The 27,385-nt window shown below is 44.6% G+C and overlaps 1 protein-coding gene across 7 annotated transcripts in view; it reads right to left on the reverse strand.

Annotated features, from left to right (window-relative positions):
- Positions 1-27,385, reverse strand: part of LOC110499204 (BAH and coiled-coil domain-containing protein 1) — an 80,327-nt gene that overhangs the window by 47,712 nt on the left and 5,230 nt on the right. For 5 of the 7 annotated variants that reach the window (XM_090212812.1, XM_036956037.2, XM_036956038.2 and 2 more), the window contains exons 1-3: positions 21,995-22,284; positions 18,158-18,486; positions 979-1,128 (exon numbers count right to left, since the gene is read on the reverse strand). In XM_090212812.1, the coding sequence (XP_090068938.1) occupies positions 979-1,128; positions 18,158-18,437 (430 nt within the window). In that variant the 5' untranslated portion in view covers positions 18,438-18,486; positions 21,995-22,284. Of the gene's footprint in view, positions 1-978; positions 1,129-18,157; positions 18,487-21,994; positions 22,285-27,385 lie in introns of those variants that run through there. The other 2 variants (XM_036956034.2, XM_036956036.2) reach the window with 1 other exon arrangement.

Here is a 27,385-nt window from a genome sequence, read left to right on the forward strand (position 1 = left end):
AATCCCAATAAGCTCCAGGCAGTCTTACAGTAACAACAAGAAAACATGATCAACTCTCCCTCTCTCTGACTAGTATGCTGTTTTCACAGTATATATCTGCACCTACCTACACTAACATGCGTAAACAGATACACAAACATACCTTTTCACACATATACACGCACATGCAGTGAGTATTCCAAACCGTTGTTGATTAGTTGAGAAACGCTGAAAACAGCATTCTGTTTTGTGTTATCTGTTTTAGCTCATCTCCCCTTGAAACTGCACACACACACACACACACACACACACACACACACGCACGCACGCACGCACGCACACACACACACAGACACACACACACACACACACACACACACACAGACACACACACACACCTGACTGGGGTAGATAACTGAGACAACCACTCTTTCTGACCGTAAACGGTTAACAGCCAAAAGAAGACATGGTGCACCCTTCCAGAAGACACAAAACACGTGCATGTGTGTGTAGCAGGAAGGGGCCGTTGGAGGTCGGTTAGCCCAGAGGGGCCCTGAGGGCGGGGCTGCGGTCTGAGAGAGGGGGGCGACGGGGTATAGGGGCTCCCGAAACCTGAAGCTACACTCCTGATACCCACAAGGAGGGCGGGGGGTAAGTGAGGAGAGACGGTGCTGAGAGAAGAGATGAGAGGGGAGGGGAAAGACTATGAGAGAGGGGGAGAGAGAAAGGAGTGGGGCAACAGAGAGAGTGAGCAAGCATGCACACACACATCCACACACACACCCTCCCATTCCCTGTTCCCAGAGAGTGTAATCCCAGGTCTGATAGATAGAGACAGAGTCATTATGTGCCTTAAAGAAGCTCTGAGCTGAAACAGGGACCAGTCACGTTTCTGTTTACACAGCAACACTCCAAGGCTTACACAGCCTGGTGTGTGTATGTGTATGTGTGTGTGTGTGTGTGTGTGTGTGTGTGTGTATGTGTGTGTGTTTGTCTTACCTTCATGTGAGTGGGGGAACCAGATGGGAGATGCGCTGGAGTGAGGTACTCCCCTGTAGGAGGGCGAGGAAGGGGAGGCAGGGGGGCCAGATGGGTGAGACTGGGGAGAGCCCAAACTGCTGGCCAGGAATGAGCCCATGAACGACGCACCTGAGAGAAAGAGAGAGAGAGAGAGAGAGAGAGCGAGAGAGAGAGAGAGAGAGAGAGAGAGAGAGAGAGAGAGAGAGAGAGAGAGAGAGCGAGAGAGAGAGAGAGAGAGAGAGAGAGAGAGAGAGAGAGAGAGAGAGAGATAAGTTATTTTACTTGTAAAGCTTCTTGTGTTGAGAGAGATAGATAGAGAAACACCGTTTAACCTTGCTCAAAACCTTTGGCAGACAAAATAGCCACAACAGTCTGTGGCACACAATGCCTGCAAACACACACGCGCACAGGCACGGGCGCGCGCACATACACACACAGACACACACAGTCACGCCCTTGACAGTCAGACCACTACAAAACACCCAAACAACCACAAGAACTCTCAACTGCTTTTAATCTGAGCTGCTGTCTCTACACACACACACACACACACACACATACACACACACACACAGTGTTTGAACAGAATAGGGTCAATAATCATGTGATAGGATGGGATGTGAGGAGGGGGTAAGAGACTGAAGGGGACAGGAAAGGGGCGATGGTCTGTGGACAAGGAGGCGGGACAGGGGGCGTTCTGTTATTACAGCTGGGGCAAACACACACAGGCACACACACACACACACACACACACACACCCTCTCAATCTAAAAGGAGAAGCCATACTATTTACCGTCTATAGTTTCTCTCGGCTCAGTGTAGTCATAATAAACCTGAAATCTGTTTAAAGAAATCCAGACATGACTTCCCATACCAGACTGTTGTTTTCTCTGTCTCTCTCTCAACTCTCTCTCCCCCGGAAGACAATTGTCTGTCTGCCTTGACGGTTGTACTAACTGTGAACTAGTGGCCATCCTAGAAAACACTCCAGACGTCTGTGAGGTTAGGTTCCCACGCTGCATCACAGGGGTTCAGATAGAGGACGGACACACACACACACACACGCACAAACACACACACACACACACAACACATCGATGTCCTGGAAATCAGTTCTCAAACAAAACAGGGTAAATTCACGCCAGATAGAGAGTCTATCACACGATTTCCATCTCTCATGTTCCTCTGTCTTTCACTCCACTCCTCTCGTTCTGCTCTGTTTTCCGTCTGTGTGTTGAGGAGAAAATCATATTTGTTCTCCCTGTGGGCCGCTGATATGGAAAATCCTCTCAGAAGCCAACTGCCACCATATTTCTCTCCTCCTTTTCCTCTCTCTCCACTTCCCTTTGTTGCTTTCATCCTTCTATCTCCCTCTATCCCGCTCTCTCTCTCTCTCTCTCTCTCTCTCTCTCTCTCTCTCTCTCTCTCTATCCGCATCTCTCTCTTCTACTCCTGCTCCTCTCTGTTGCTCTGTCGCTCTCTCCTCTTTTTCTCAATTGTAAAATGTCTCCCAAGCCTTGTAAAAACACACAGCTGGGCCCCCAGGGGGATCGTTCAAGATTGTCATCAAAATGTGACATTTATCCATCTCCTGAGGACGTCGGGTAATGCCTTCACAACCGGCCACTAGGGGCAACGGTGAGCGCTATTACCATCAAGTAGGCTTGGGTTTTGCTAGAGTGTTGTGGACAGGGGTGTGGGATGGGCACAACTCTGGATCAGAAGGTTGCGTGTTTGGTCCCAGTCGTGGAGACATTGGATTGTTATTCCAACCCTGTCCCAAACCTTAACCATTCGGGAATAAGTGCCTAAACGTAACCCTTAACTTCACGTTTGGAGAACGTGGATGAACGTCTAATTCTTCAGTGAGACTGGGAGAGATTGTTGAGACCCCACATTCCAGATGTGCTGTATATCACAACCAGAAATTACCCCTATCTCAGATCTAAACCAGAGCTCCGGTACCTAACTGTTTGTTTCTGCATTCAACATTGTAGCCATGTTTGGTAAGACAACCACATGTTAACATCCACAAGTTATAGTAGATAGACAGACAGATGGGCATACAGGCTAAGAGGTAGGAGAAAAGGAGGGTCTTGGTATAGGGAAGTGGCTCATAGAGAATGTCAAGGACACCAAGCACAATATCTCTGATTAGCCTAGCAGATGCTGTCTTCCCAGGCCTCCTTCCATGACCTCGCATCGATGACCTTTGACACTGAAGACATCACCTGGGAGACACCAGAGATGGTTCTGGAGACCACATTACTGACGAGTATCAACAATACTTCCATATTCCAATATTCCCAGATCTGGTTGTCTTCTGCAAATGTGAGCCCAGTTCTGTTAAAAACCACAAGTACACAAACACACACACACTCCCTTTGGTCGGTTTCTTGTCCACAGCAGCAGAGTGGTATTTGGCTCGGAGAAGCAGAGTGAAAACATAACTGACCAGACAACTCAAGGTCTCTCTCTGTCTCTGTCTCTGTCTCTGTCTCTATCTCTGTCTCACACACACACACACACACACACACACACACACACACACACACACACAAACACTACTATTATGAAAAAAAAAGCAAGAGTGAGGGATGTTATAAGGAACTTTCAAACACATAGAGAGAGAAGGGCGAGATGAAGAGAAGTTTCCTTCAGTTTAGCTCACTGTGAATAACCTTCCTCCTAGTAGCCTATTCTTGCTTGAATGGACTGTCCCTGGTCAATGGACACACACACACGTGCACGCACACTCCCTGGCACACACACACACTCCTGGGAGACGGGAAGTTGGTAGATTCAATCGATCAGCAGCCAATCGGAGATCAATATCCCCTTGTGGTCTATTGTCACTTTAGCCAATTAACAGTGCCTCTATCCACATGCCGACACACTGACCACTGAACACAACACACACTACCTCCACTTGACACAAATATACTGCAAAATAATGAATACAATTTAAAAAATTGACAGAATAGGAGTGGAAAAAGAGAGAAAACAAGTGTGTGTGTGTGTGTCTCCCTGCGTGTACCAGAGGTTCTGACTCTTGTTAGCTGAGCTGTTCCGCTCACTGCTGCACAGTTGGCACCTTCCCCTCCGTCCGACCCTTTCAACAGGCTCCAACCACCCACAGTCCTGGCACACCGCCCTCAGCGAGTGTGTGGCAGGTCCTTCTCATATGTTTTGATGGGAAGGAATTGCAAAGGTGACAGGGGTACTCAAATAAGGTGGCAGTGGTACACACGGACACACACACACACACCCTACAAATGTGAGCAGGCGCCAAGCAGTGTTTACAAAAAAACTCACACACAGCCAGAAAAAGAGAGGCTTTTTGTTAAACAAGATCTAGATTGCTTTTCCCTTCAGTTCTGCCTCTTTTGTCCCTCTACAGTTCTTTTCCTGACTCATTCATGTTACTTCATCAAAGAGAGAGAGAGGCAGAGAGAGAGAGAGAGAGAGAGAGAGAGAGAAATGGTGAGAGAATGAATGTGTGTGTGTGTGTGTGTGTGTGTGTGTGTGTGTGTGTGTGTGTGTGTGTGTGTGTGTGTGTGTGTGTGTGTGTGTGTGTGTGTGTGTGTGTGTGTGTGTGTGTGTGTGTGTGTGTAGGAGAGAGTGCTAGCGAGGCAGAGCGAGAGAGAGAGAGCATGTCGCCTGGGACAACCAGCAGTACTGAATTACATTACAGGAGCTGGAGAGAGAAAAAGGAAAAAAAGAAAGAAAGGAAAAAAATAGATGAAAAGCTACAAATGAGAGATTTCCCTCTGAGGCGCATAAATCAGCAGAATATGTACAGGAAGGGAAAAGAGGGGGAACCTTTCTTTATTTTTCTCTCTTTCTCTTTCTCTCACCCTCTATTTCTCTCTGTACTGAAGGGTTAAAGAAGGGGGAACCTTATAACAGCCCTCACACATTCAGGTCCCCACTACCCCGTTACCCCTAGTATACCCCTACCCTGTTACCCCAAGATGAGAGTCTGCTGGTTTTCGGCATTTGATTGCTTACAGACGGCAAACAGCTGTTTCCAAGATCTGAGTCAGATGCTGATTTGAAAGAAGAACGGAAGTTGTGCGAATGACTCAAGTGTTAAACAGTGGATTGCAGAACACCATCTGCCCTGAGACATTGGAACCACCTTTTCCCATCCCCTGGTCCATGGACCGGCATCCCTCCGCTGACATCACTTTAGTCCGTTTTCAAGTTAAAGAATCAGGCCCTGATTAACCCATTAGGAGAGGAAGAAATGGCTCCAGTATCATAACAGCCGAGTTCTTCTGGCTAGACCTCACCCAGCCCACAGTGGAAGGAACAACCATATATGGACTTTCAGGAAGTAAAGGGATGAGTGAACTTTCCATGTTCACCATAGTAACAGGATGTGGGGATATGGGCCATCCAAGTCCACACTAATGAAAAGCACATGGGTGGATGATATTTCTGGAGAGCCTGTGGTGATCTGCCTTTACTGCAGAAGAATGATGGGAGTCAATAGTGCAAGAGTGTGTGTCTAGTCTTCACTCCTTGGCCCAGATTTGTCTCTGCCACACCTCTTGTCCATTCAGCCTCTAGCCCTGGCTGATTCAAAACACACATGAACCATGCAAAGAGAGGAGACAGACAGAGAGAGAGGGGAGAGAGACAGACAGGAGAGAGAGCGAGTGAGAGAGACAGACAGACAGAGCGAGACAGACAGAGAGAGAGAGAGCGAAAGAGAGACAGAGAGAGAGATAGTATTGCCCATGCTCTGTTCTGAGTGGAGGTAGGAGTTGTGCATGCTTATCTAAATGTAGAACAAACCCTGTACCCACCTACTCAACACAAGCACCCTCAGAGTACTACATCTACAACAAGCATCACTGTTTGTATGTGTGTGTGTGTGTGTGTGTGTGTGTGTGTGTGTGGGTTGTGTGTGTGTGTGTGTGTGTGTGTGTGTGTGTGTGTGTGTGTGTGTGTGTGTGTGTGTGTGTGTGTGTGTGTGTGTGTGTGTGTGTGTGTGTGGGTTGTGGTTTATGCATGCAGCACTTTGCTTTACCTAAATAGAATATTATCGGCGCTCGGCACAGGTGTCAGTGTGCGTGCACAATATCTACACCAAGCATTAGCGCGTGTGTGTCTTCAGTCATGTGCCCATGCAAGCAGCATACGAGAGGGGAACAGAGGTTACTAGGCTACGATCATGAGAGATAGAGCAAATAGGAGAGGGAGAGCATATGAGTGAGAGACAGTGAGTGAGAGAGTTGAGTGAGAGAGTTGAGGGAGAGAGTTGAGTGAGAGCGAGAGAGCAATAGAGATGAGGGAGAGAGAGGGAATGAGAGAGAGGAGGAGAGCGAGCCCAACCTAACCTAACCACATCTATATGTAAGCTATTCAATCTAGTCCCATTTCATATTCCCTGACTTTGGCAATATTTACAAGGGAATTTCCTGCCAATAAAGGCATTATTGAATAGAGTGAAAGATGGGGGGGGGGGGGGGGGGGGGGGCATAGACATAGACGTGCACACATATGCACAGAAAACACTGACTGATAGGCACACATTCGACTCAAGCATGCATAAGTAAGCACGAAAGCACACATGTAATGCAGGCGTCCATAAAACACATCTTCTTCTGAAAATCATCGAAAAGGACAACAGATAATGATCAAAGTGACATGAAAGTAAAGACAAAAAGGAGGAGAAATACTACACTTGCGTTCAAAGATAGAGAGAATGAAGCAAAAAAATGAGAGTTTGGTTTTAATCAGCGAACAGCCAAAATGTTGATAGGCATACACACAAGCACAATGAGTCCCCAAAGGATTAGGACCCTGGCGGCAGGGGGTGTGTGTGTGTGTGTGTGTGTGTGTGTGTGTGTGTGTGTGTGTGTGTGTGTGTGTGTGTGTGTGTGTGTGTGTGTGTGTGTGTGTGTGTGTGTGTGTGTGTGTGTGTGTGTGTGTGTGTGTGTGTGTGTGTGTGTGTGTGTGTGTGTCCCACGAGACTGATTATCCATGAATGACTGATGACAGATCTTTGTTTTTTTTCTCTTTTTTTCTCTCTGTCTCTCTCTGTCTCTCTCTTTTCTTGTTTCCTCGCCCTCTTCCTCTCTCTCTCTGCACTCGGGTGAGAGCTTTCAGGAGACAGGAACACACTCACAGATCTGCATGTATATTCAACAGAGGATCCTGAATATACTTAACGCTTTCATGTGTTACGGTGTACCGTTCCACACTGTTCCACACAGTCACTTCCTTGTATGCACACAAAAAATACACACTCGCTCATCTACACACACACACACTGGCCATTGCTGGACCAGATAAACAACAGTTTATACTCAACCTTTCTGGATTTAGGTAACACTCATGGCCCAAAAATATTTTCCAATATAGAGTTTGTCAGACTGAACAGTTTCCAGTCCATACAGGACAAAGGGCTTGAGAGATAGAGGACATTTGATAAAGAGTTTGTCATGGAGAACAGGAGGGAAAGAAAGGAGAAAAGAGAAAACAACAGAATCAAATGAAAGGATCATGCTCCCTCAACTTCAGGCAGATCCTCCATGCCCTTTATCCTCAATGTCCCTCTATCCTCCATGCCCTTTATCCTCACTGTCCCTCTATCCTCCATGCCCTTTATCCTCAATGTCCCTCTATCCTCCATGCCCTTTATCCTCACTGTCCCTCTATCCTCCATGCCCTTTATCCTCACTGTCCCTCTATCCTCCATGCCCTTTATCCTCAATGTCCCTCTATCCTCCATGCCCTTTATCCTCACTGTCCCTCTATCCTCCATGCCCTTTATCCTCACTGTCCCTCTATCCTCCATGCCCTTTATCCTCACTGTCCCTCTATCCTCCATGCCCTTTATCCTCACTGTCCCTCTATCCTCCATGCCCTTTATCCTCACTGTCCCTCTATCCTCCATGCCCTTTATCCTCACTGTCCCTCTATCCTCCATGCCCTTTATCCTCACTGTCCCTCTATCCTCCATGCCCTTTATCCTCACTGTCCCTCTATCCTCCATGCCCTTTATCCTCACTGTCCCTCTATCCTCCATGCCCTTTATCCTCACTGTCCCTCTATCCTCCATGCCCTTTATCCTCACTGTCCCTCTATCCCCCATGCCCTTTATCCTCACTGTCCCTCTATCCTCCATGCCCTTTATCCTCACTGTCCCTCTATCCTCCATGCCCTTTATCCTCACTGTCCCTCTATCCTCCATGCCCTTTATCCTCACTGTCCCTCTATCCTCCATACCCTTTATCCTCACTGTCCCTCTATCCTCCATGCCCTTTATCCTCACTGTCCCTCTATCCTCCATGCCCTTTATCCTCACTGTCCCTCTATCCTCCATGCCCTTTATCCTCACTGTCCCTCTATCCTCCATGCCCTTTATCCTCACTGTCCCTCTATCCTCCATGCCCTTTATCCTCACTGTCCCTCTATCCTCCATGCCCTTTATCCTCACTGTCCCTCTATCCTCCATGCCCTTTATCCTCACTGTCCCTCTATCCTCCATGCCCTTTATCCTCACTGTCCCTCTATCCTCCATGCCCTTTATCCTCACTGTCCCTCTATCCTCCATGCCCTTTATCCTCACTGTCCCTCTATCCTCCATGCCCTTTATCCTCACTGTCCCTCTATCCTCCATACCCTTTATCCTCACTGTCCCTCTATCCTCACTGTCCCTCTATCCTCCATGCCCTTTATCCTCACTGTCCCTCTATCCTCCATGCCCTTTATCCTCACTGTCCCTCTATCCTCACTGTCCCTCTATCCTCCATGCCCTTTATCCTCACTGTCCCTCTATCCTCCATGCCCTTTATCCTCACTGTCCCTCTATCCTCACTGTCCCTCTATCCTCCATGCCCTTTATCCTCACTGTCCCTCTATCCTCCATGCCCTTTATCCTCACTGTCCCTCTATCCTCACTGTCCCTCTATCCTCCATGCCCTTTATCCTCACTGTCCCTCTATCCTCCATGCCCTTTATCCTCACTGTCCCTCTATCCTCCATGCCCTTTATCCTCACTGTCCCTCTATCCTCCATGCCCTTTATCCTCACTGTCCCTCTATCCTCCATGCCCTTGATCCTCACTGTCCCCCTATCCTCCATGCCCTTTATCCTCACTGTCCCTTTATCCTCCATGCCCTTTATCCTCACTGTCCCTCTATCCTACATGACCTTTATCCTCACTGTCCCTCTATCCTCCATGCCCTTAATCCTCACTGTCCCTTTATCCTCCATGCCCTTTATCCTCACTGTCCCTCTATCCTCCATGCCCTTTATCTTCACTGTCCCTCTATCCTCCATGCCCTTTATCCTCACTGTCCCTCTATCCTCCATGCCCTTTATCCTCACTGTCCCTCTATCCTCCATGCCCTTTATCCTCGCTGTCCCTCTATCCTCCATGCCCTTTATCCTCACTGTCCCTCTATCCTCCATGCCCTTTATCCTCGCTGTCCCTCTATCCTCCATGCCCTTTATACTCACTGTCCCTCTATCCTCCATGCCCTTTATCCTCACTGTCCCTCTATCCTCCATGCCCTTTATCCTCACTGTCCCTCTATCCTCCATGCCCTTTATCCTCACTGTCCCTCTATCCTCCATGCCCTTTATCCTCACTGTCCCTCTATCCTCCATGCCCTTTATCCTCACTGCCCCTGTATCCTCACTGTCCCTCTATCCTCCATGCCCTGTATCCTCACTGTCCCTCTATCCTCCATACCCTTTATCCTCACTGCTCCTCTATCCTCACTGTCCTCTCTATCCTCCATGCCCTGTATCCTCACTGTCCCTCTATCCCCCATACCCTTTACCCTCACTGTCCCTCTATCCTCCATGCCCTCTAAACTCCATGCCCTTTATCCTCACTCTCCCTTTATCCTCACTGTCCCTTTATCCTCACTGTCCCTCTTTCCTCCATGCCCTTTATCCTCACTGTCCCTCTATCCTCCATGCCCTTTATCCTCACTGTCCCTCTATCCTCCATGCCCTCTATCCTCCATGCCCTTTATCCTCACTGTCCCTCTATCCTCCATGCCCTCTATCCTCCATGCCCTTTATCCTCACTGTCCCTCTATCCTCCATGCCCTTTATCCTCACTGTCCCTCTATCCTCCATACCCTTTATCCTCACTGTCCCTCTATCCTCCATACCCTTTATCATCACTGTCCCTCTATCCTCCATACCCTCTATCCTCACTGTCCCTTTATCCTCCATGCCCTCTATCCTCCATGCCCTTTATCCTCACTGTCCCTCTATCCTCCATACCCTTTATCCTCACTGTCCCTCTATCCTCCATGCCCTTTATCCTCACTGTCCCTCTATCCTCCATACCCTTTATCATCACTGTCCCTCTATCCTCCATACCCTCTATCCTCACTGTCCCTTCATCCTCCATGCCCTCTATCCTCCATGCCCTTTATCCTCACTGTCCCTCTATCCTCCATACCCTTTATCCTCACTGTCCCTCTATCCTCCATGCCCTTTATCCTCACTGTCCATCTATCCTCCATACCCTTTATCCTCACTGTCCCTCTATCCTCCATGCCCTTTATCCTCACTGTCCCTCTATCCTCCATGCCCTTTATCCTCACTGTCCCTCTATCCTCCATGCCCTTTATCCTCACTGTCCCTCTATCCTCCATGCCCTCTATCCTCCATGCCCTTTATCCTCACTGTCCCTCTATCCTCCATGCCCTTTATCCTCACTGTCCCTCTATCCTCCATACCCTTTATCCTCACTGTCCCTCTATCCTCCATACCCTTTATCATCACTGTCCCTCTATCCTCCATACCCTCTATCCTCACTGTCCCTTTATCCTCCATGCCCTCTATCCTCCATGCCCTTTATCCTCACTGTCCCTCTATCCTCCATACCCTTTATCCTCACTGTCCCTCTATCCTCCATGCCCTTTATCCTCACTGTCCCTCTATCCTCCATACCCTTTATCATCACTGTCCCTCTATCCTCCATACCCTCTATCCTCACTGTCCCTTCATCCTCCATGCCCTCTATCCTCCATGCCCTTTATCCTCACTGTCTCTCTATCCTCCATGCCCTTTATCCTCATTCTCCCTCTATCCTCCATACCCTTTATCCTCACTCTCCCTCTATCCTCCATGCCCTTTATCCTCACTCTCCCTCTATCCTCCATGCCCTTTATCCTCACTGTCCCTCTATCCTCCATGCCCTTTATCCTCACTCTCCCTCCAGCCTCCATGCCCTTTATCCTCGCTGTCCCTCTATTCTCCATGCCCTTTATCCTCACTCTCCCTCTATCCTCCATGCCCTTTATCCTCACTGTCCCTTTTATCCTCCATGCCCTTTATCCTCACTGTCCCCCTATCCTCCATGCCCTCTATCCTCCATGCCCTTTATCCTCACTGTCCCTCTATATTCCCTCACATCTTTGTGAACTCGGGACCTCTCCATCCATCTAAGACCCTGACATTAACACACAAACACTGCTCAATGGACTGCATTATAATATGAATGAGCCAAATGAATCAAATAGAGCTGAGATGCAGTAAAAACAGCTGACATTAACTTAATAAGAAGCACACACATTTCAGCTGTACATTTCGGGGCCATTTCAGGTGGCTTTCTCCAGATATTGATGATTGCTGTAGGGAGGGTTGCCTTGGCTGCATCTCTGGACACTACTGTGTTTTTCAGGTGTCAGACCAGCCGCCCAAGGAGGAATCCCGTCGTGGATGACATCATGTCTGTCCCTGTGAAATTATGTCATCGCTCTGGCTCATGTAAACAGTGGATGCCTTGGCCTCAAGGCAAGAGGTAGCAATCCACAATAATACCATAAACACCAGGCACTGTACGTCTGCACACAGACGAATGCACACACACACACACACGCACGCACGCTCACACACACACACACACACACACACTTAAAAGCCGTGTCCACTATTGCACAACTATTTCTGTCCCCCTTTCTCTCACACACACCACACATAGCGGTACACACACACACACACACACATAGCGGTACACACACACCTCCCCTTCATCCTAAAGAACAAGAAGCACTTTTAGCGTTGTGTTTTGCGGGCTGTTTAAAATGCAATTTTTCTCTCATTCTCTGACTTCAAAGGCGCTGCGCTGAGCTCTTACTCCCTCTGCCAAATCCTCCAATCGTTTCTGATTTAGTGAGCTGGCTACGAGCCGAGAGAGACCGGGATGGGCTATTAACAACATCGGGGGGGAGCGATCTAGAAAGAGATTGAGTGAAAGAGAGAAGTACAGACAAGAGAGAGAGGGGATGAGAAGTAGAGGGAATTCCTGCTGGTCTTTTCATTCATATAGATCTTCAGTTATCGTCCATCAGTACACATCCCAGAATTTTACAACCAAAAACGGACTGGTTACGTTAATACATGCTACAGCAGTGCCACTGACAAACACCCTACAGAACAGATGCAGAGTAGAATTAGTCACCCCATACAACAACATACCTGTGTGTGTGTGTGTGTGTGTGTGTGTGTGTGTGTGTGTGTCTGTGTGTGTGTGTGTGTGTGTGTGTGTGTGTGTGTGTGTGTGTGTGTGTGTGTGTGTGTGTGTGGTAGTAGAAGAGGAGAAGAGGTCTTGTACACCGTCTCCAAGCGTAGGCTAAACCACATGATCCCCACCACCAACCGAACCACCCGCTAACGCTACCACCACCATCTCCAGCTCCGTAGAGGGGGTTGCCTCAGCTGCCATGCCCCATATGAAGTCTTGTTCCCTGGGGAGGACGGTGAAGGGGGCTGGGGCCCGTCTCTGTCTCTGCCTATGGCTGAGCAGATCTGCTGACTCATCACTGACACACACACACACACACACACACACCACTTAAGAGCCAGCGTGTTCCCGCGGAGACGCTCGGATGAGTTGCCGGGGACGACGGTCCGTGCTGTCAGGCGGCGGTAATCTGACTGGATTATCAACCAGGTGGAAACGCTCAGCCACTCTCGCTCTCTCTCTCTTCCCCCTCTCCACTCCTCCTTTCCCTTTCTCCTCCTAGCCTCCCCGCTCCACTCTCCCTCCCTCTCTCTCTCTTCCCCCTCTCCACTCCTCCTTTCCCTCTCTCCTCCTAGCCTCCCCGCTCCACTCTCCCTCCCTCTCTCTCTCTCTTCCCCCTCTCCACTCCTCCTTTCCCTTTCTCCTCCTAGCCTCCCCGCTCCACTCTCCCTCCCTCTCTCTCTCTCTTCCCCCTCTCCACTCCTCCTTTCCCTCTCTCCTCCTAGCCTCCCCGCTCCACTCTCCCTCCCTCTCTCTCTCTCTTCCCCCTCTCCACTCCTCCTTTCCCTCTCTCCTCCTAGCCTCCCCGCTCCACTCTCCCTCCCTCTCTCTTCCCCCTCTCCACTCCTCCTTTCCCTTTCTCCTCCTAGCCTCCCCACTCCACTCTCCCTCCCTCTCTCTCTCTCTTCCCCCTCTCCACTCCTCCTTTCCCTTTCTCCTACTAGCCTCCCCGCTTCACTCTCTCTCCATCGTCACCCTCCTGCTGTTTTATTCCCCCTCTCCTCTCCCTCCCTCCCTCTCTCTTCTCCCTCTCCTCTCCTCCTTTCTCTCCCTCCCTCTCTCTTCTCCCTCCAACTGCTCTCTCTCTTCATCCAGTTAACTCCTCTCTTCCTTATTTCCTCCTCCTCTCTTACTCTTCCCTTCTCACTCATCCCTTTATCCTTTCTTCATATGCTCATTCCTCTTATCCTCCTTCCCTCCTCCTCCTTCTCCTCCTCCAAGTATTACAACAATGTGAGCAGAAATCACCAATAGTGAGACCTGTGGTGGGTGATAAGGGCTGGTGTGTCGGGCTATAAAGAGACACATTCTCCCTACTCCCGTAGAGGCTTTTAAAACTGTTCTAGAAAAGATTCCCGGCTATCCTTTCAACTATGATCAGAGGCCCACTCCACTGTTCTCCTCCACTTTCTAAAGACACACAGACAGGCACACAGACAGGCACACAGACAGACACACAGACAGAAGGCACTAACTAGTCTGCCATTGGATTGGGGGGGGGGGGTATAGGGGAGGGAGAGAGAACAGGGTGTCTCGTTTCTGTAACCGTGGCGATCAAAGTCATGGCACCCTAAGGCTAGAGCACCTGAAACACCTTAGCCAATCAGCTTGCTCGCTGGCTCTGAGTCGCAACGAGAGCTGTTACAAGAGCATCAGGATGACTGGACAGGGCTGCGGAGTGTGAGACAGCGTCTGATACACGCACACACACACACACAGCGCACACAAACACACGACACACATCACACACAAACACACGACACACAGCACACACAGACGGCACAGTGTAAGAGCCAGCGCTGACATAACCAGACACAGCACTTGAGGAGAAAGGAAGAGAGACGAGAGGGAGAGAAGAGGGGGAAGAATAGAGCGAGAGGAAAAGAGATAGATTAAAGAAAGAGAGAGCCAACAAGGGTTTGACAGCCAGGTCTGCAGGTCTCTCTGAAACATGATTATTAAGACTGAGCTGCTGTGTGTGTGTGTGTGTGTGTGTGTGTGTGTGTGTGTGTGTGTGTGTGTGTGTGTGTGTGTGTGTGTGTGTGTGTGTGTGTGTGTGTGTGTGTGTGTGTGTGTGTGTGTGTGTCTGTGTGTGTGTGTGTGTGTGTGTGTGTGTGTGTGTGTGTGGTGTGTGTGTGCATGTAGTGCAGCTTCAAGGGCACAATGACTACATCAGAGTTGGCCTCTTTCCCTCTCAAAAATGTGCACACACACACCCGCCAATCCACACCTTCTGAGTGGTGACACACCTGTGCAAGGACAGGCTCAGCCACACCCTCTGTGATACAGCACACCTGTACAACTATACACCTCCAGACAAGACAACTGTCTGTCTACACACACACACACACACACACACCTGCACTGAAACAACTACTGCCTAGAGGCTAACATCACAGAGAGGGGGGAGAGGGAGAGAAAGAGAAAGAAAGAAAGAAAGAAAGAAAGAAAGAAAGAAAGAGAGAGAGAGAGAGAGAGAGAGAGAGAGAGAGAGAGAAAGAGAGAGAGAAATGCATACACGAGAAAATAGATATGAGGAATAGAAAGACAAAGAGTCCTAGTGCAGATATCAAACCCTCACTGCCAACGCTATATCACTCTTCATCGGAGGGGCTGAGGTTTATAGTTACGCTATATAACAGTTATAACTCAGTCACCTCGTCAACAGACACCATGCTGATCCTTATAAGGACGTGGACGTTATAGATGGATCATGTTACAGATTTAGAACAAACAACAACGACAAAAGAAGGAAATTTACATTTTTCCTCTCCATATCTAAAAATGAGATTCTGGAATTACCCTGCTGCAGAAGCAAAACATTGGTGAATCTCTCTCTCTGTGTGTGTGTGTGTGTGCGTGTGCGTGTGCGTGTGTGTGTGTGTGTGTGTGTGTGTGTGTGTTTTGGCAGGGGAGTAGTCCCGGGGAGAGGAGATCTAACTAACCCCCAAACCCTGAAACCCTTTCCTCCTCCCCCTGCCTCCCCCCTGCCCTGCCTGCACCTCACATCACATCAACCCCCTGCCCAGAGGGCTAGGCCAGGCAGACAGCTATCTGAATCTCAAGGGGGGGGGGGGGGGGCAACACAAAGTTCCCCCCCCCCAGCCCCATTACACCAGAAGCCCATCCAAAAAACAATCCCCATCAGAATGTCAGTCGGCCATCAGGAATAATGAAGGAATACCGAAGCTCTGGTATTCTAAATATAATAAAATACAATGTAAAGCTCTTTGAAAACTATATAAATGTTAACAGACTATATAAATGCTAAAGTACTATATAATAGCATTTAATATAGTTATTATTATTTCAATAATATTCTGTGGTAAGATAATAGCCTCACCACCAAAGTGACTGTACAAGTAAAGAGAGCAGCCAATTCCGAACACTCTCCAAATACACAGCTATATATGCTGTAAGACGATCATAAAGGCAACGGTGTTGGTTTAGAAGAGCGGGGCAGATGTGCGCATGAGCAGGATATTGTATGTGACCAGTGTCATCTAGATATGGCCTCAGTAACCTCGAACTTTAGAACTATGGTTTGATCACCAATCAACCTTCCAACTTCAGTATTTTAGGGTAAGATAGGGCCCAAGATAACCCAGGCAGGCATATACACCACTCATTTACCTCAATATTAGTATTGTCTCTATTGAGTGATTCAATTATATACAAACAATATCATAAAATGTCCCTTAGACCTCAAAAAAGCAATAATTATAAAATATTCACAAACAAATTATTAAATAACGTTATGGAATTATTCTACATTAAATTCACTTGGCAAAACTACTGAATTCTTCTGTGCCAAATGGCGAAAGTCCTAAAACTTCTAAAGATTATTATTTTTTAAGCCCCAATTAACCTATTGAATAAGACACCTGCAAATAACTGTAACGCAAATTGTTATGATAAACATGAGTGTTGAGAATAAATACAGTCTCTATATAATTTGTCAATTTAACCATAATTCTCATCTTCTTTTATTTTGTTATTTTTACTTAATTCAATCTTCATTCAGAAGGTATAGTCACTACATTTTTATTTACAGACGGCCTGGCATTTCTTCTTTGAATGAAAGCGAAGAAAAAAAGAAACGCATATGCCTGTATGACTTCCTTGGATGTTCCTTCTAGTATGCCATTAGTCTTGTAGATTTAAGGCATATATGCAGTCTACGATGTCGTTCACTGTGAATCTCTCCTATTACAGGAGAGACAAAACGATTCAAATGCATAATTTAATTGATAGGCGTAATATATTTACACCAACATCTAGGGCTGGAAAAGTCATTTTCAGAAATATTAGGACAACACAGGTTCTTCATCTCAACATAAGTAATTCATGTGATTTCACTCAAGACACATTTATTTAAGATTTCTACACACATTCGCTCGGTTATATGATTCAATACATGATTAGGTGCAGCAGACACCCCTCCCCCTACCCACAGACACACACCTTACCAGTTCCCTCCCGCTTCTCCTCCTCCTTTGGGGCAGGATACCAAAGCTACTTTTAAAATCTAATGCATGCACTGTCAAACCATTCTCGCCCCGTCACGTCCGTGCTGAATAACAGAAACTGGATTTTCTGGTATTACGTGCACCTCTATTAGCGCGAGCTCCGCTCCCACCGGACTGATCTCTGGTCCCAGACACAGGACAGTCCCGGGGCCTCACCGATAACCGAATGGAACGCACCAGCTCGCGCTTAACCCCGTCCACCTCCACACGCACCACACTCACCCTGCAGTACAGAGCCTGCCTGCGCACATACACCAATAATCTTAGCAAATAACAAATGATTGATGGTAAATAAGGCAATATAAAGTTACAAATGGATTAACACCCAATTATAACAGTATGATTAATCAATTTCATTAAACTGACATTTTTGAGTGAAACTATCAAACCATATAAAATAAGATTCCATGTCACTTGAAAGCAAATTAATTATAATAATAATAATCCCATACATTTCTGAATAATCCCATCATATTTCTGAATTATGCAATACTCTTGGTTATAATAGGCTGTAATCTAAAAATAGGCCTAACGTTGTATATATTGTTCTTAATAGAAATCGTCTTGTCTAGAATAAGCCTAATCTCACTAAATTTGCAATTCAACAAAATAATCTTATTTTGTGCTTAGTTTGACAAGATGCACGATTGTTTTTCATATGAAAGTACACTCCCACTGGGCACAGACATCAAATCATCGTCTATTCCACATTGGTTCAAAGTAATTGAATTGAAATGACGTGTAAACAACGTTATTTCAACCAGTGTTTACCCAGTGGATCGGTTCTGACCGGGTAAGTAAAAAACAACACTAAACAGTTCAATAAAACGTCATTTTGCCTAAAACTGAAACATTAAATATCTAAAGAGTCCACAGCAAGTGCTAATTTCCTGAATGACCACATCGACTAACTCATTTCCTTTTCCAATAAATTATCGTTCTTCACTGAAAAACGTCAAGAGTTACGTTTTTAAGGGAGTGGGGGGTGGGGGGCGGTAAATAAGACAATATAAACTGTCTGTAGGTTAGCACTTTCCAACAGCCAAAAAACACCATAGAGGTTTTAATACAATTGTATAATTCATCTTATTTTGCATAACAAATTTGTATTCACACCAACCTGAATGTGGGGCCATGGAGATGTGAGAGGGATAGTATTTTCCGGGCTGGAAATGAGCGGGGTGCTGCACGGTGCTGTGGCCGCCAGGAGTTATCCGAGAGGCGGCATGGTGAACCAACGCGCCCCGCTCTGTCAAGAGGTGGTGTGGAGGAGCGAAATCCCGGCTTTCCATTCTGTCGAGAAGAAATAAATCCCCCAATCCAGAGGAAAAGCCAGAAGCATCGAACGCTTCCCAGATGCAATAATCCCTTTTATGAACTTCGGATAGGTCGTCTTGCATTCAGTCGAGTTTTTGCCTTGCCGACCAAAAGGTATGTCCCGGTCATGTTCTACAATGAGAAAACACAAGACCACGTCAATGCACTGAAAACAATGGGACAAAAACTCTGAAATAATTATTTACGCATGTAATTCTCACACGCATGCTGTGTAATGTTGCCAACAAAACTACTACCGTGCATAACAAAAGTATACCTTTTAAGTGTTTTTAGATATAAGTAAAATATCAGACTTGGCTAATTAAATAAAGGTTAAATAAAACAATAAAAAATAATGATATATGTTTGACTAAATTAAACCAAAACAAATAGCCTACAGTAAAGTATAAGCTACAAGTCTGGTCGTTTGCCGAGACCCAAACCGCCTACTTTGGTCTCCATTGCAGACAAGAGACGGGCAGGCTACAAACTGAACAACAAAAGAAGTGGTCATCCTAAACTACGGGTTGTTTTATTGTTGGGGACCATAAAGCTATACTGCATCAGCGTATTCTGAAACCTAGATTGAGTCAGTCTGTGTGTGTGGTGGTGGGGAGGGGGGGGGGGGGGACGCTATATCTCACCCTCTCTGATAGAAGGAACCAGATAAAACCTGAAGCAAATGTTTGATCTTTCAGTCAGCCCATTAAAGACCAAATGTTCCCCTTCTCAAACTTCAAGCATCAAAATTGTTTCCTCGACCATAGCCTACTGCACATCATTAAAAGGAGCATACATTATACATATGTCGAGGTAAACAAAATACTATGAAGACTTAAATGTCGACGTAGATATATGAAATGGATCAGCTACAGTATTTCGTTAGACTTGGGACAATTCTGGCATATCAATGAAGTTTGACTGGCTCATAAATTGACTGTCTGTACATTTGTTTTTCTTTACTGACATGCCAGTGAATGTGCTTGAGAAGAAGCATTGAAATCGCTTGTTTAAAGCAAATGTAACTGAATAGTTAAATCAGCATTTGCATCTCACCCTTTTACAATGGCAATCACTTATTATGCATGTAGGCATGGGTGGGTGCAACCAAGTATAATAAGACAACTAACTAAATGACGTTTACCGCCAGGGAGAGAGACGTAATAATAAATATAGGAATAATAAGACTACCAACTAAATGACGTTTACCGCCAGGGAGAGAGACGTAATAATAAATATAGGAATATTAAGACAACTAACTAAATGACGTTTACCGCCAGGGAGACGTAAGAATAAATAAAGGAATAATAAGACTACCAACTAAATGACGTTTACCGCCAGGGAGAGAGACGTAATAATAAATATAGGAATGGGAATCAACAAGCCCATGTGTGTCTTATAGCCCTAGTCATTCAATTCAATGGAACACCCCATGGCGCTCAAATATGGATAGGTGGGCCTATGTTCACAAAACACACCTCATTGGGCAATGTATTAGGCCCCTTCCATAGCACGTCCATTCAGCGCACATAGAGGCTGATACGGTGATTGGTGAACCTCAATGATATCAATAAAATCTAAGATAAGAGAACAAAGAAAATATCAAATGGCCAGCTAAACCAACTGGTCCCCTTGCTGTTTCAAGGAGAAAAGTATACAGCGAACATTCTACTAGAACAGTAGGTCTTTCTAGTCAAACTTTCAGGAATTCTATCCTGAGCAAAACAAGGTTCTCTCAAAACGACAGAACAGAGGCCTATAGGTTCACGCAGCATAGGCTGACGTGTGTGTGTGTGCGTGTGTGTGCGTGCGTGTGTACACGGCGCTCTGTGAGAGATTTGCACGTATCCAAATCCTTGAGCATGACAATGTGTATGGTAGAGAGAGTATTTGCATTCAAAATGTTGACAATCGTTTAAAAATGGATCTTGGTTATGAAGGGCCTAGACGCCTCACACTGTGATCCAAAATATTATGTTTCATTCAATTACATAGAGCTATAATTACTAAATGCAATTAAAAAATGCAATTTCAATTCAAATAGTCACATAAAAAATGTATAAACATTCCTGGTGACGCAATTAACGTTTTTTATTTTCTTTATAAATAAGTAGGCTAATGGGACTATATGGAAAACAATTATGTTATTTCATGTTGCAACAATCAAAAGTACATGGCTTCTTCTCATTTGACACTGATACATTTTTACATTATTCGTCGTCAACAAACGTCTAAAATGTTTACATTCTACGTTAACACGAAGCCACTCAAACTATGCAATTCGACCCAAACAACATTTACATTCAATGTAGGAGCCAAGGCCTACCGTCCTCCAAGAGCGTCACAGAGCTGAAGAGAGCCCATCACATTAAAAATCACTTATTAAAATCTGATTAAAAAACAAGGTAGCCTGGGCCTATTTAAATCTGGGATCAACGTGGGAGTAGGCTACTCTAGGTTAGGAGACGCTGAGACTTCCTTTCCTTCCACTCCTCTGTGACAGACACTCTCTCTTTCACCCCCCCAATCGCTGCCCCAAAGGGTCAAACTATCAGGAGACAAAAAAAATCCCCCTTCGAAAACTACCAGTCGAATGGCAATAGGCTACATGAAAAGCCTGCACAAGCACTGAGGTGGAACAAGCACTAATTTCTACTCTCTTCCCAGTCCCCCGCATGAGATTGGAATACAAGTACGGCATTTTGGGCATAAAAAGCCCAAACATCTTCTGAAAAAGAATAGACTCTCGTAAGGACATAACTGCTATCATTGTCATGTGTTCTCTACACGGCTTTACGTTGGGCCCAAGAGCGTACTCAGTGCAATTCACTATTTTGCTGTAAAGCAAAGTCACAAGTCATAACTGGCATACTAAATCAAGATATTCAAATGCCAGTTAAGCGAGAGAGACACCCCAAGCACAGCGAAAACTGCCGGGTGGGACTCGTCAAGATCTCTCTACTGGCAAAGCCCCCTCGATAACAACTGTGAAAAACTGTAGTAGGCTAAGCCTATGTAATCAACTACTGATATTAAAACAACAAAACAAAAATATAATTAATCCATTATTTAGCACCAAATGGTGGTATCTGAACCGCGAAAAAGAATAGAACGGATACAACCAAATAACTGTAAACTATATTAAAATACAATAAATTGCAAACGTGGCATCTCATCTCATCATGAGAGAGTAATTTGAGATTATTGTTTAACGGTACAATAATAATTGTCTATACAACAACCAACGTTTAGGTTGTCAACAGCATGAGCAACTTGGCTCAAGTACAATTATTAAAATCGCTACATTGTCATGAATTGTTGTTGTATAATATAACACTATGCTCACTATTGTATTTGTTATTATACTATTTATAATTATAATTATTTTGTTAGCAATATTATTACTGTTATTACTTTCATTATTAATACTATAGGCTTACTGGACTACTACAAAACAATACATTCTATGTGCAGTGTGAATTAAATTCATGGATATTCTTTACATATAATTGCTCCAGACCCTCTCAGTCTAAAATAACACACATTTTCTACTACAAAGACTCTTAAAAGCAGCACTTTGAAAGTATACATGTTTATTATCACACACATTCAAAATGGATACAATAAAGAAATTACTTACTGGTAAGTTATTCCTTGCATAACAATTAATGATTAAAAAAATAGTACGAAAACATACAAATGAAAAAAAGCGGCGTACAACAAAGAAAAACGTGGAAATAGTTACATCCTAGTCTGCAGATTGTATTGTGCAGTTGAGGTATAGAGATGCATCGTAGAAGTACAGGCTTCTAGTGAATCGAAGATCGCACATCCACACAGAAACTCTCCCACTGTATCCGCTAGTGCCACAACTACGCGCGAAGGAGGGACAGTAGGGGAACGCGCTCGCCCATTGGTTTGGTAAACACAATGAGAAGCGTGCCCGTGAGACGCGCCCCGTGATAAACAGAGTCTCCGATTGGATGGTGCCGTAAACCAATGGCGAAGTTGCTGGATTCGCAAAACAAAACGGCGGGCGTTTGATTCAAGCCCTTTCCAGATAACAGCATGCCCTGCACGCAAACGCAAGGAGACAGGCAGCACTGTGAGTGAAAAGCAGAAAATATACACTTTTTGATCACTAGAAAGTCAACAGAATATTTTGTGATCACATTAACGAGGCCTACACGTCAATCACCAAACTAGGTTAACACAATAAAAAATGTTTGGATAACATTGGCAGTTTTTATTTGTATTATTTTACAATAACATTTTTTATAGCTTCACACTTATGCCTTACTTGTGTCACCAGAAATAGGCAAAAGGTTTTGAGGATCAGTTTAATTTATTTACAACTTGCTTAATAACACATGTATTAAAAGGTCTTAAACCTGAGTATCATATTTATAAATTATGCCTACAAATATATGTTTGTAACATTTGGTAAATATAATAGAAAATAAGTAGATTAAAAGGTCATTAAAGAACAATAGAAATGCAGGAGCAATTCAAATAATAGACTAAATACCTCGGGATGTAAAAACTTTGGGGTCTGTTTATGTTTACTGTCATGACACACACACGCGAGCGCGCGCGCACACACACACACACACACACACACACACACACACACACACACACAGGGTTTGGGAAATCGAATCACAATGTAATTTGATAGCATTACTGTCCTCGGGGTTAGTTTTGCTCACGGTTCCCTAATTTAGTCAATTAAAAAAGGAAGGATATGGCCTTGTGTGTTTCCATGTTAAAAATCTATGAGCTATAGGATAATATTCCCAGTCCATTCCCAGTTTGTTTTTAATGGAAGTAAAGGGTTAAAACTCGAGCGTTCGGTCTGTGTAAAGTGTCTGATTGGTTGGCATGTTGCCAGGGTGCTGTCAATCACAGAGTGTAAACAAGGTTCTGATTGGCTGCTGGCCAGTCCGCACTGGGCTGCCTGAAAAAAGCAATTACTGGCCCTGCGGTTTCAAGGCGGCCCCGGGTTGAACGATGAAAGGAGATAAGGAGAGGCTGTTTCAAGGCGCCCCCACGGCGAACCCCGTTGGCCCCAGCGCAAAAGGAGAGTCAAGAGTGACTAAATCAAAGGGAATACGTTAAAAAGGGGGAAATTACATGTTGTATTAAATGTAGAGGCTAGATTTGCGGATTAATGCGATGGAATAACAACGTTGCATAAAGAAAATGGAAGGTAAAACGGCTACAATGACAGGAAACAACTATTTAGCTCTTATTTGAAATGGGAATGCTGTTTTTCCAAGATACGAACCACAAAAACGATTAGTTTGCAAAAGAGATAAAGAGCGAGAGCGAGGTCGATTCGGATTCGGTGGTAGAAAACCTTGGACTCGTGTCATTTCATCGGTGTTTCTAAAACGTTAGCGTACGTTTTTATTGCCAGCTATTCAATAACCATGCTTAAGTAAGTGGATATTTCCGACTTTACGCAGTAAGTAGGATACGTTACAATCGCAAATTGGAGTATTACCATAACTGTTCAAGGATACCTCACATGGGTGTTGTTTTACTTGTTACCATGAATTGGGCTTAGCTACATACATTGCTTGCTACAAGAAAACAACAATATCTCAAGAAGGGCTGAAAATAAGGAGAGAATAATTTGTTTTAAATGTTCCATCTCTAAAGAATAGGCTAAATCCAATCTCGCATGACTCAGAATGGACCAGCATGGTCCCATTGCTTTAATGGTGGAGGATTTCATAATTAATTCACTAACTGAACAGAGCTAATAATAATAGCCTAATGATAATAATGAAAATGAATATAACATATTAGTTTATGACGCAATGCTACAACAATGCTGACATACAGTGCCTTCAGAAAGTATTCACATCCCGTGACTTTTTCCAAATTATGTTGTGTTACAGCCTGAATTTAAAATGGATGAAATTGAGATTTGGTTGTCACTGGCCTACACACAATACCACATCATGTCAAAGTGGAGTTATGTTTTTCGAAATTTGCACAAATTTGCACAAATTAATAATAAATTAACAAATAAAATGTTTAACATGATTTTTCAATAACTACATAATCTCTGTACCCCACTGTAAGGTCCCTCAGTCTAGAAGTGAGTTTCAAACACAGAGACCAGGGAGGTTTCCAATGCCTCCAAAGAAGGGCACCTATTGGCAGATGGGTAAAAAATCAATTTAAAAAAAAAGCAGACGTTGAATATCCCTCTGAGCATGGTGAAGTTATTAATATCACCTTGGATGGTGTATCAATACACCCAGTCACTACACATATACAGGCGTCTTTCCTAACTCAGTTGCCTGAGAAGAAGGAAACCACTCAGGGATTTCACCATGAGGCCAATTATGACTTTTAAACAGTTACAGAGTTTAATGGTTGTGATAGGAGAAAACTGAGGATGGATCAACAACATTGTAGTTACTCCACAATACTAACCTAATTGACAGAGTGAAAAGACAGAAGCCCGTACAGAATACAAATATTACAAAACATGTTTGCAAGGAAATAAAGTAATACCGCAAAAAGTGTGGCAAAGCAATTAACATTTTGTCCTGAATATAAAGTATTATTTGGGAAAAATCCAATACAACACATTACTGAGTACCACTCTCTATATTTTCAAGCTGTATGGCTGTATCATGTTATGGGTTTTCTTGTAATCGTTAAGGACTGGGGACTTTTTCAGAATGAAAAATAAATGGAATGGAACTATGCACAGACAATATCCTAGAAGAGATGAATTCACCTTTCAGCATGACAATAACCTAAAACACAAGGCCAATTCTAAACTGGAGTCGCTTACCAAGAAGACAGTGAATGTTCCTGAGTGGCCGAGTTGCAGTTTTGACTTAAAATCTACTTGATAATCAATAGCAATATCTAAAAATGGTTGTCTACCAATAATCAACAATCAATTTGACAGAGCTTGAATCATTTTGAAAAGAATAGGCCTAATAGGCAAATATTGCACAATCTGGGTGTGGAAAGCTCTTAGAGACTTTTCCGGAAAGACACAGCTGTAATTGTTGCCAAAGGTGATTCTTACTTATTGACTCAGGGGGTTGAATACTTATCTAATCAAGATGTTAGTGTTTTAGTTTTCATACATTTTTTACAAATGTTAGAATTTCTAATTGACTGCAAAACCATAATTTAGGCAAAAAAAAATCGCAGACTACAAAAATGATCACTCTGCATCTCTGGGGTAGATCTAATGAGCAGTCAAACATCAGAGGAAACATTAGATATGCACTCTTTATATCGGCATTATTCAATCAATCTCCTTTTGGTAGAACTACAACAAACACCAAAATCCCAACATCTGACCAGCGGCATCAAACATGATCCAACATCATCCCTCGTGGACAATGGCAATGACGTGAACTAATAAATATAATTAAAATCAAATAATGTAAAACGAGGAGCCTAGACTTGTACGTATTAATTCAATAATCTAATCGCATCGCAATCTACATATGCACCCCGCATTCCATGGGTCCTGACCCCATTGGCCTGTGGGTTGGAGCCACCACTTGTCCACACACACAAAATCTGATCATCGATATTGTGAGCACCGACTTGCTCCATTCCTCACAATTGAGGATTCACTGTCCAGCCCCAAATGTGCCAAATATACATTTCAGTATTGTAATTTATGCATTAGTGTCCATTAGGCTGATACACGCAGACCTATAGCCTAAGTGTGAAATACTACATTAGTAAAATCACTCTAATGTAAGACAGGCAGTTTTCTATTCAACCTACATTTCACATGCTTTCATCGAGTTAGTTGGTGCATGCATACTCAGTGATAAACAGAATCGCCTTCCTCTAGATAAAAAATATATAATTTTCATTAATTTCGTTGTGATTTTTTTATATAGAAGAAATCACCTTCCAACCTCTCTCTCCCATTCCATTCTCCAGCACCGTTGTCTTTAAAACTAATGACATCGGGACAATAAAGAAGTATGTTCCTCGCCTGCACAAAAGGGGTCCCGCACTTAAAACAGAAATCTGCATTTAATTTATTTAGTGACAAGAAAAAGCCCTTTACTGCCTGATTTTTATTGGTTCTTTTTCACTTAAAAGGTGGGGGGTTGGGTGGGTGCTCGTCTGCTCGGTGTGTGTAGAAAGCATAACACACACACTTTTCTCTTCTCTCTCATCTGTGTGCCAGCGCGAGCTACACTACAAGGAGGGGACGCACGGATAATTAATGCGGATTGACTGATTACTCTTGAAACAGACCGGTCCTGCGCGAGGGATTGTCATCGAGCAATAAAGCGTTCTTGACTGACACTTTCCCCCCTTCCCTTCCCGTCCCCTCTGACACCCAAACTACTAGAGCGGGGCGTTTTTTGCCAGCAAAGGCCCACTTCCAAAAAGCCAGGCTGGAGTTTTCATTTCCGCTGGAGAGACGAGCGTCTTTCTGTTTGACCTGTGTTTTCACCGTGACCATTCTAGAACCAAAGGACGTCCGCACAGCACAGTTCACTCGCCTCCGCGCTCGAGGCAATGTCTGTAGGCAAAGGGAGCCTGCTGCTTCTAGCGTGTGCGCAAGTGTGTGCGTAAAACGATTGGGTATTCTAAATAAATAAGGGGTGTCACGTATAGATGCAATGGTCCTAAGGTAAAGCTGAATTAACTTAGGAAGGGTATAGCTACATATTCTCAGTGCAATTCGCAGTCAACGGGAAACACTGACAGACAGGGCGAGGTAAATGAGGGCCAACTGAAGATCTCTACGGGAGGGCCTCTACAGCAGGCAACAATTCTATTCTTACGAAAATATTTCTGATGTCCACTAATGATGACGAATTCCAAACAGGGCTTTTCACCAGGGAAACGCCTTAATAAGTCGAAGGTATAGGCTGATCCCTCCGAGACATTGATGAAATTACTGACCGACTGAAATATGACAAAATAAAATAGGTTTATTGAAATATCTCTGCTGTTATTACTAAAATAATATTTACTGAAAACACGTTCTTAAATGTAGGTGTAGTCTATGTCT

This window comes from Oncorhynchus mykiss, chromosome 20 (genome assembly GCF_057628025.1).
Source record: "Oncorhynchus mykiss isolate SJ-2025 chromosome 20, ASM5762802v1, whole genome shotgun sequence".
NCBI classification, from domain to species: domain Eukaryota; kingdom Metazoa; phylum Chordata; class Actinopteri; order Salmoniformes; family Salmonidae; genus Oncorhynchus; species Oncorhynchus mykiss.